Here is a 10,658-nt window from a genome sequence, read left to right as displayed (position 1 = left end):
CTCTTGATACAATTTTTTTTAACCCTTAAATCAGCTCAGCAAATATATAATCAGTAATTTAGCTGTGTAAGATTAAAGGTCCATTACTTTATTTAAAATAAAATATATTTTAGTTCTTAAAATTTATTCCATAAAGTACATATTTCCCTAGAAATTCCCTACATATACACAAGAGGTAAAAAGTAAAAATAATTTAAAAAAACTTTAAAAATTTTTTCTTTTTAAAAAATGACAACAAAAACACAGCAGGAAAGGGAATCAATAATTAAAAAAAAAAACAAAAGTTAAGAAATTTCTGGTTGGGACGCCCCCGCTTCCCGCCCCCTCCCCACCCCCTGTCCAGCCGCCCGGTGGCTGACATAGAGAACTGTTACCCCCCCCAAAAAAGGGGGATCCCAACACCACCCCCTCTTTCTCTGGAAGAGTCCACGTGGTCCGAGACCGGCCGGGAGAACACTGAAATTCAAAACGGCTTACGTACAAAAGGAGGACGAGGAAGGAGAGTGGTAAAAATCATGTTTTGTTTTAAGATTGCCCTGGGGAGGGGGTGTCTTAAATAAAAAGTGCAAGCAGGCCTTCTCTCTCCGCTCCACTCAATACTGTCATTCATCCGGCCCCGAGGGGCTGTCGCTGGGCCGCGGGCCGGCCGTCTCCACGCCTGGCACACGAGTTAAAGCTGATGCGGACGCGCGTGGCCCTCGCGGCCCGGCCCCGCCCGCCCGCCCGCCCCGCCCGCGCTACGAAAAGATATGAATGGCCTGGGTGGCCGGCGTGCGGCAGGCCGGACACTCGGGCTCGCTCTTGCCGCAGATGCGGACGGCGCAGTCCATGCAGAAGAGGTTGTGGCCGCAGGGCACCAGCGCGGCCATGGCCTCCCCCTCCGCGCACACCACGCACTCGCGCGCCAGGGCCACGGCAGGGCCCGGGGCGGGGGCCGCGGGGGCCTCGGAGGCGCTGGCCGCGGCGGCCGCGGGGGGCTTGCGGGCACCCTCCGGGGCCGCGGCTTCCAGGGCGGCGGCGGCGGCCGCGGCGGCGGCCCCGGGCAGCGAGGGCGCCGCGGCGAAGCCGGCGCCGCCGGAGAAGGGCGGCAGGGCGCTCTGCGGCGGCCACCAGGGCAGGGCGCCCACGGGGTCCGGGGCTCCGCGGCGGGCCAGCGGCAGCTCCAGGCCCAGGCCGCCGGGCTCGGGCAGCGTGGGCGAGTGGCGCGGTGTGGCGGCCCCGCTGCTGCGCCGCGCGCCGGACGACGCGGGCGTCGGGGCCCCGTTGACGGCCGCGCAGCCGCTGAAGGCGGGCAGGGGCGCGGTGCGCTCGAAGGGCGCCCAGATGGTGGCCGCGGCGGGGACGGTCAGGTCCAGCGCCAGGAAGTCGAAGCCGAAGTCGCAGTCCTCCGGGGCGGAGGTCCCCGCGGGGGCGCCGGGCCCGTCCCCGCCGAACGTGAAGCCGCCGTTGCCAGAGCCTCCGTAGGGGCTGGCGGGGCCCGTGTCCGGCACGGGCGGCGCCCCGCGGCTGCCCGCGTAGAAGGCCTCGGGGGCGCCCAGGGCGCTGTCCCCGCGGAGGCCGGCCGCGGCCGTGGGGGGCCGCCGCCCCGGGTGGGGGGCCTTGGCCCAGAGGCTGGCGGCGGCCCCCAGCAGGTCCAGGCAGACGTCGGTGCCGTTGGCGTGGAAGTCGCTGTCGGGGCCCGCGTCCGTGAAGGCGCCGGTGCGCAGCGTGATGTGCGCCTCGATCTCCTCGCGCGCGCGGTCCACGTTCTCGGGCATGCCGGTGACGGCGAACACGGGCTCCTTGTCGCGCCCGGGCGTCACGATGTACGTGTGCGTCCGCTGCTGGATGCGCTTGATCGTGGCCCCCTTGGGCCCCACCACCAGCCCCACCACGCGGTAGGGCACGCGCACCTGGATGGTGGTCTGGCCCGGAAGGTTGGGTGGGCCCGGGGCGGCGCCCGGCAGCCCGCCGGCCTTGCTGCGCGTGGCCCGGATCAAGGAGAAGTGCTCGGCCGCCGAAAGGATCTCGCGCTTAGCCATCTCCACGTCCTCCTTGCGGCCCGTCACGATGAAGACCGGCTCCTCCCCACGCACGGGAGTCTTGATGTACGTGTTCGTCTTGGCGCGCAGGGCCTTGATCTTGCACCCTGAAAGGGGAGGGGAGACCCCGTGACCAACAGCACCCAGACCAGGTGACCACGGGCTGCGGCCTAGAACAGGCTCGGCCTAGAGCCACCATCACCAGCCATGGTGACCGCCCCCCACCAGAAAGCAAACCAAGAATCTGTCCTAGGTCAGCAATTCATACCCACTGCAGCTGCAGGACTGAAGATTCCCCCCTCCCCACACACACCCAAGCTAGGAGATGCCTAGTGACGTATTAAGAGGTGGGGCTCCAGGGGGTGAGGTCAGCGCCCCCCCTCCCACTGGCACCTTCATCATGGCCTTTCCATCCTCCAGAACCGCATGCAACACTTTCTGTCATTCATAAACGACCCGGCTGTAGGGGCTTTGTTATAACAGTGGGGAGGGATTTGCTGGTGTGGTTAAAAATACCAGCATACTGGGTGGAAGGAAGAAGGTGGGTCCCAAGTGGAACAGGACTGTAAGAAGGGACAGCCTGGGGTGAAGCAGCCACAGGCCAGGTACAAGGAGGCAGCAAGAATGATGCCGCTAGGCCTCAGGAAAAAAGCCTGTCCCTGGGTGCCTGTTGTCTGGTTTCTGGACTGAGTGGAAACAAATGTCTACTTTTTATGGTGCTGGTATTGGCTTGGGGGGGGGGGCGGTCCTTGAACTCAGGGTCTTACACTCTCTTGGGCTTGAATCCAGGGCCCGAGCTTGGGTTTTCTCAAGGCTAGAGCTCCACCACTTGAACCACAGCACCACTTCTGGCTTTTTTCTATGTATGTGGTAGTGAGGAATTGAACCTGGGTCTTTGAGCATGCTAGGCAAGCACTCTACCAGTAGGCCAAACTCCTGGCCCAGGTCTTATACTCTTGCTTGGCTCCCCGCCCCCCCTTAAGATACAGTGGTATTTTACCACTGGAGCCACTGCTTCACTTCTGGCATTTTGCTGGTTAATCAAAGATAAGAGTCTCACAGACTCAATCTCTTTCTACCCTGGCAGGCTTCAAACTGTGATCTTCAGGATCTCAGACTTCTAAACCAGATTATAAGCATGAGCCTGCAAGCTACCTTTGTCCGACAATTTCTACTCTTTCAAGCAGTCGGCCTCAGGAAATGAACACAAATGTGCCAGGACTGTAACTCCTCCGGCACGTGTGGGGACATGGCAGCTGACAAAGTGCAAACAACGAGTCCTTCCGTTGCTGTCAGGCCCCATGCCCAGGGGACCTGGGCTCTCAAGCCCAGCAGCAGGGGTCCTAGGCCAGGACACGGGATAGCTAGGAGACACAGCACTGGGGTTTGTGGATGCTCACTAGGCTGGGCTGTGACCTACAGGGACCCAGGAGTATGTGTGTGACAGTGACAGAAGTCTTTTACAGGACACTTTACTCAGGGGCTGGGTGGGCAGTCCAGGATATAAAAACCAGATGTGGCCTGCCCAGTCCTTGCCACTGGGGACCTTTGAAACATCTTTGGCCAAAGTCTAGGGAGATCCCCCACACCGTGGGAAGCAGAGACACCGAGGCACCATTTCAGGAGCACCAAGGGATGTCCTGAGAAGGTGAGAGTGCTGCTAATATCTCCAGGAGGAAAAGATACAAAATGAGCAGGGCCAACACAGTGACCCTGAGAAGGCACAGATACAATGCTGGGTCAGGAAGGCAGAAAGCAGGACTGGTTGCTGGGGAGTCCCAGGGGCTCAGCTTGAAGATACTGGGAGGTGGCAAAGGGGGACAGCAGCCCTCAGCCTAGACCCAAGATGGGTGAACAGGAGGGTGGCCAGCTTAGGAAAGGTTCTTCCCTGTCCCTAATCCTGCCCTCCTTCAGGAGGTTCTGGTGTCAAGTCGCCTCATTGGTACCCATAATACCCACAGACTCATTTTCCCCAACCTGGCTCAGCCCTGAGGACTGTGGTCCCTGTCCCTCTGGGCAGCCCAGGTCACCAACTGCACCTCAGCTGGAGCACTAGGCGCTGCGATGTGGCTAGCATGGAGGAGGGCTAACTGGGCGCCCCAGAGGGAACCTGACACACTCCTTCCTGGCACAGTGCCAGAGAAGGTGATGGCTGCAGTAAAGCCCCGGGGGAGGGGGACGGTGGGGGGGGGGGGGCTAGGAGTGACTGAGTTTAGGGGCTACCACAAGAATTATGCCCCCAGGATTCCAACTCCAGGGACTACCTCCCCAGAAGCCTCAGACTCTTCCCCTCCTTTCTGAAGGCAGGATGACAAGTTCCAAGGAGAGCCTAGGACAGAGAGCGCCTGGGAAAGATGACTCCCAGTCAAACCCAATGACTGAGGCTGATGTCAGGGAGAAGACAGTCTGCCCCGATTCCAGGACTTTGCCTACATTATATCCTTGGCAATACTGGAACAGGTGCAGTACATAGTAAACATTCAGTGAAGATCTTGGGAGCTGGGCACGGTGGCTCACGCCTGTAATCCTAGCTACTCAGGAGGCTGACATCTGAGGATCACCATTCAAAGCCAGTCCGGGCACTGAAGAACGTGAGACTCATCTCCAATTGACCTCTAGAAAACTGGAAGTGGCACTGTGGCTCAAGGTGTAGGGTGGAAGCTTTGAGCTGAAGAGCTCAGGCATAGAGCCCAAGCCCCATGACCGACAATAAAATAAAATAAAATAAAGGTCTTGAGGGCCGGGAGTTTGGCCTAGTGGTTAAAGTGCTTGCCTAGCATGCATGAAGACCCGGGTTCAATTCCATGGTACCACATACATAGAAAGAAAGAAAAAAGCCGGAAGTGGTGCTGAGGCTCAAGTGGTAGAGCTCTAGCCTTGAGAAAGTCCAAGGACAGTGCTCAGGCCCTGAGTTCAAGCCCAGGACTGGCAAAAAAAAAAAAAAAAAAAAAAAAGGTCTTGGGGTTGGAGGTGTGGCTCAGTAATACAGGCTCTTCATAAGTACAAGGCCCTGGGCACCAAAACTTCATGAAAAAAGAGAAGTATGTAGCAAGGAAGGAATGAGAAAAAAGTATCTTCCATTCAGAGTCCTAGCTGAGCCTACTAAGCTTGCAGGGGCTGTCAATAACTCTACTGTGTGCAGAAATCCCTTGAACCCACCCTAAGACTGGGAAAACAGCAGCAGGGTGTGAGGGAGGTGCTCGCTCTGGGTCAAGGGAGGTCAGGTGGCTGCGGTCTAGGAGATGGGTACCCCTAGACGTGATGGTGTTTTTTGTTTGTGTTTTTTTCCAGTCAGAACTCAGGGCCTAACTGCTGTCTCTGAGATTTTGTGCTCAAGGCTAGAATTCTACCACTTGGTCCAAAGCTCTCCTTCTGGCTTTTTGGGCAGTTAATTGGAGATAAGAATCTGAAGGACTTTCCTGGGCTGGTCTGGGCCCTTAGATCTCAACCTAAGTAGCTAGGATTACAGGCATGAGCTACTGGCACCTGGCTAGTTTTTGTTGTATGTGCACATTGTTAGAACTGGGGTTTTGAGCCACAGCTCTACTTTCATTTCCAACATTTTGCTGGTTAAGTGGAATTAAGAGTTTCATAGACTTTCCTTTCTAGGCTGGATTTGAGGCTCAACCCTCAGATCTCAGCTTCTCGAGTAGCTAGAATTACAGGGACCAGCCACTAATGCCCTGCTAAATCCTAGGGTTTGACAGAAAAGAATAAGAAGCTCAGAGAATCACCAAGGTGGAGAATAGGATACGTGATCAGAAGGTTAGGGCTGGAAGGACCTTGATAGATGTATCTAAGATCCCGGTGTGTGGGAGAAGCTGGGAGCCACAGATGGTTCTAGAAGCATGGATTACTAAAGCTAACAGCCTGTTCTGATATTCAGGGGACCTGCCTCCCACCTATGAGGTTACTGTGTGTGACGTGGACACAGGACTAAAACCAGCATCTTATGTGAACATCTCTGAGACAACCCCAAGAGAGGAGATATCCCCACATCACAGAGAGGGGCTGCCATTTCCCAATGGTCATAGCCATTGTCCAGGATGTGTGTGTGTGTGAACATGCAGGGGTTGCCTTGCTGCCCACCACATCAGGACCTCACAAAGCATTCTAGATGCACACCAGGAGGTCGGGCTGGGCCTGATGCCTCTGGGTTTGGTTCTCCACAATGCCAAGTGCCCTCTGCCTGACCCTGGACACCACCTGAGTAGCTGGAGATCTCCTCAGGTGTGGGTGCCCTCTATTCACATGGAGCCACACCTCACCCTCCACTGCCCAGAAGTGCCACCACCTGACACCTGTGCTAAGGTTCCCCAAGTACAGTTTAGGGAGCAGGGGTGGGGAAGCAAAATAAGACGACAGCGGCAGTGTGACGAGAGCTGCTGCACAGGGGACAGCAGGGCTCAGAGAACCAACCATGTGCCACGCCTCATGGTGGGTCTCCAGGTCTGGCACAATGCCCCACTCACCTCCCTGGAGTGAGTAGACAAATGAATGAGAGCCAGGAGGGCTAGCTGGCTAACTGCCCCACCCACCAGGAAGTAAGGAAAAGCTGCAGAGGTGGTCAGGGCATCACTGTGGTCCTCAATCTAGTGCAGGGAGTCAGGTGACATTGCAAATTCAACATTTGACACCCTTCCCCTGGCTTGGGTTACAGAGGGTCCAGAGACATGGTCACACCCCCATGGGAGGGGGGTATGTGAAGGGTAACCCAGACCCTACCCCAAGATCTCAGACTTGGCTGATAGCGCAGGCTGTGGGCAGGGACCTAGGAGTGGAAGCAGTGGGTGGGAGGCCAGGGAGAAAGTTGAGGTGGTGGGGCAGGCCTCCAGGGTTCTAACGGGCGGTGGGTGTGTGCTGGGCTGGGCACTGCCCACCACCACCCGCCTGCCCGCCCCGAAGCTCGAGGGCCAATGAGCATCGGCCAGCCTGATGTCACCCTGCGAATCTCTGCCTGGCTCTCTTAACAAAGAGAACAATGGGGCGGCAACAGGGACGCTCCCACAACGCTGCAGCCTGGACCCCCACACTCCAGGGCCTGCCCAGGGGTCAGCCTGCCAGAGGAGGGCTGTAGGATTGCTCTCCAAACCCAGTCTCTGCACCCTTAGATCCCGGTTCCGGGGAGCGGAGGGAGCGTGGGACAAAGGTCCTCGGCCATCGGGCGCACACTCCCACCCCAATTGGGACCGCAGGCTGTCCAGCTGAGAGGTACCCGGAATGTGCCCTCTTTGTCGTGCCAGAATTCCCTTCTGACCCTGGAGGTGGCCCCCCTACGGCAACCTCCCCCCACCCCCCAAAAAAAACCCCTGGGTTTGCCCCGTCCCATGCCCCACCGCCCAGATCCACAGAGCCTCATCCTCTTCGGGTGTCGCGGCCAGCGGCGGGAGCCCGGACACCGGCTGCACACCCGGGCCCCAGACAAAGGGAGCAGCGGGCAGAGCACGAGGGGAGGAGCACCGGCTGCGCCCAACTTTCTCCCGCTGCCGGCGGCTGGACAAAGGCAGCAAAGGCGGCCTCATGGCCGGAGCCCACGCGGGGCGTGTCCGAGTGCCCGGTGTCTGTCCGCGGGCGGAGGGGGCAGGGGGGGGGGACCGGGAAGAACCCCTCCGGGGATGGCGACGCCCCGACGGTGGCCACTCACCCTGGCGACCCACGATCTCGGCGACGTGCTCCGAGCTGGGCACGGGCACACACTCCGTCATGTTCACGCTCTTCTTGCGGCTGCCGATCACGCTCATCTGCTCGGCTAGCAGCGTCGGGGGACCCAGGGCGGCTGGGTGGGGCGCAAAGCCGGCGAACACGTCGGGCGGCGACGGCCGGGGCGGCGGCGGCGGCGGGGGGCTGCCGTCGGGCTCCAGCAGCGGCAGCGCGCCGGGCGCCACGGCCACCGCCACGGTGGGCGCCATGGCCAGGGGCGCGCCGGACTCCGGCCCGTCGGGGGGCGCGGGCTCGGCTTTCCCGCCGTCCGCGTCGCTGGCCGTCGCGCCGTCTCCGCTGCCGGCCGCCGCCCCCTCCTCGTCTGGGGGTCCAGCGCCCCCCAAGCCCAGCGCGGACAGCTGGTCCAGCGCCAGGCGCAGCGCGGCGGCCGCGTCGTCGGGTTCGGGCGGCGGCCGGGGCGCGGCCTCCTCGATGCCTGGGGGTGGGGGGCGCGGGCTGGGGTCTCCGCCGGCCGCCGTGCCCCCCGGCCCGCCGCCCCCACCGCCGTCGGGCTGGCCGGTGGAGCTGGGCATGGCCGGCGCTAGCGCTCGGGCCCGCGCTCTCGCCGCTCGGCCGCCGGCCGCCCGCGCCGCCGCCGCCGCCCGCGCCGCCCTCCGCCTCTGCGAGCTCGGCCGCCGGCCGCCGGCATCCAGCGGCGGGGCGGGGCGGCGGCGGGCGGGGCGGCGGCGCGGGGCTGCTCGGCCGGCCCGGGCCGGGGGGCGGCCGGACTCTCTGTGTTCGCGGGCTGCGGCGGCTCCTGGCGGCCGAGGCGGCGGCGGAGGCGCGGGACGCTCCTGCCCTCCCGCCGCCCGCCCTCCCGGGCCGCCGGCCCCGCCCCGGCCCCGCCCCGCGACGTCACCGCGCCCAACAATGGGCGCCGGCAGCGCGCACGCGCGGGGCGGCCCCGCCCCCGCCGCGGTCCCGTGGCGGCCCCGCCCCCCGCCGCGGGCTGGGACTCGGTCGAGCGCTCGCACGTGCGGCCGCCGCCGCGGTGGGTGGGTGGGTCCGCCCGCCGCTCGCCCGGGCCGCGGGCTCCCCCGCCCCCACCGCCGGCGCGCGTCCTCCTGTGCGCTCCGGGGACTCGGGGTCCGGCTGGTGGAGCGCTCCGAGCCGGGGGACCCTCCCCTAGCTCGCCCCCGAGCCGGGGGCCCTCCCTTTGTGTGCCTCTCGGGATCGCGCAGGGCGTCTCCCGCTCTCCCCGAGCGGGGAACCTGTGGGCCCTGTGCCGGGGCCCCCCTCACCTGGGCGCCCGAGTTCTCCACTCAGTGGCTACCCTCCTCCTCGGCCCGGTGCCTCTCCTCGTGTGCATCCCGGGACGTGGGGGTCCCGCTGCCTGCCTCCTCCCGAGGTTCTCCCGGAGACGGTGCCGCCGCCCCGGGAGCCCACGCCCGCCCTCTCCGAGCTAAGCATGGGGGGTCCCCGGGCCTCGGCTCACGCCTTTAATCCCAGCTACTGGAGGCTAAGGTTTTAAGGTCGCAGCCCAGGCAGGAAAGTCCTGGAGACTCTTTTCCCCAATTAAGCACAGCACACACACACAGAAATGGAGGCCTGATGTAAGCACCCAGGCCCTGAGTTCAAGCCCCAGGACTCGCACACCACACACACACACAGGCACAAAGAATGGCCTGATGGCTCACACTCGTAATCCTAGCTACTTACAAGGCTGTGTGTGACCTGTCCATGAGACTATCTCCAACAAACTGCCCCCCCCCTCCCCAAGAAAAGCCAGAAGTGGAGCTGTGGCTCTAGTGGTCAGCACTAGCCTCGAGTAAAAAAGCAGCTCAGGAGGCTGGGTGTGGTGCCTCACACCTGCAATCCTAGCTACTCAGGAGGCTGAGATCTGAGGATCAAGGTTGAAAGCCATCCAGGACACTAAAGACTATGAGACTCTTTTCTCCAATTAATCACTAGAAAATGAAGTGGCGCTGTGGCTCAACAGGTAGGGTGGTAGCCTTGAGCTGAAGAGCTCAGGGACAGCGCCCAGGCCCAGAGTTCAAGCTCCATGACCCCTACTCCCACTCCCCACCCAAAGAAAAGTAAAAAAGAAAAAAGCAGTTCAGGGAAGGCACGCAGGCCCTGAGTTCAAGTAGCCCCTGAATGATTGGGGGAGGTGGGGAGGATCGTGGTTCAAGGCAGTGCTGGCAGAAAACTTCTTGAGATCCCCTCTCCACCCATAGGTTGTTGCAGGGACAATCACCTGGTCCTCTCAGCTACACTGGAAATTTACATTAGACAGATCACAGTCCTGGCCCCATGCCTAGTCAGGAGAGGAGACCAGATCTCAACACTAATATGTGAGCACAAACAAATGCAGCAGTGGTATTCAGTTGAAAATGAACTGTACAACTCATGGATGAGGACAGGAGGAAAATACTGGGAGAGGATGGAAGGGTGGGACATTTTTCAAAAAAAATGTACTCATTACCTGACTTGTATAACTTAAACCCCCTCTGTAATAACCTTTATAATAATCTTTAAAAATTAAGAAAATAGATGAGTGGATACACAGCACCAACCATCTACATGTTGGAACATCATTCAGTCAGGACATAATGCTGGAGCATAAATATCTTTTAGGGCTGAGATCAAGCAGGGCTATTTTCCATCATGAAAGATTTTAGTGTTATTTCAATTAAAGGAGAATAAACTATGTGAACTAGTTACAGGTCTGGTGTGTGTGTGTGTGCGCGCGCGCGCGCGCGCGCGAGCGTGCGCGTGCGCATGCACATGCTAGTTATGCGGTTTTAGCTCAGGTTTCAGTGCTAACCCTAAGCTTCTATTGCTCAAGGCTGGTATTTTACAACTTGAATCACAGCTCCACTTCTAGCTTTTAGTTAATTGGAGGTAAGTCTATGGACTTTCTGCCCAGGCTTGTTTTGAACATCAATCCTCAAATCTCATCCTCCTTAGTAGCTAGGATTACAGGCATGAATTACC

At 60.1% G+C, this 10,658-nt stretch overlaps 1 protein-coding gene across 1 annotated transcript; it reads right to left on the bottom strand.

Annotated features, from left to right (window-relative positions):
* Positions 1 to 724: 724 nt before the first annotated feature.
* Positions 725 to 8,307, bottom strand: Mex3d (mex-3 RNA binding family member D). Its single transcript, XM_090339136.1, has 2 exons — positions 7,666 to 8,307; positions 725 to 2,128 (listed from the first exon to the last, which is right to left on the bottom strand). The coding sequence occupies exons 1-2, from the start codon at positions 8,252 to 8,254 to the stop codon at positions 738 to 740; spliced, it is 1,980 nt and encodes a 659-aa protein (XP_090195262.1). The 5' UTR covers positions 8,255 to 8,307; the 3' UTR covers positions 725 to 737.
* Between the last annotated feature and the right edge of the window lie 2,351 nt (positions 8,308 to 10,658).

Source organism: Megascapheus bottae, chromosome 1, assembly GCF_031878675.1.
Source record: "Megascapheus bottae isolate mThoBot1 chromosome 1, mThoBot2.hap1, whole genome shotgun sequence".
Taxonomy (NCBI): Eukaryota; Metazoa; Chordata; class Mammalia; order Rodentia; family Geomyidae; genus Megascapheus; species Megascapheus bottae.
This window is presented reverse-complemented; position numbering and strand designations above follow the sequence as displayed.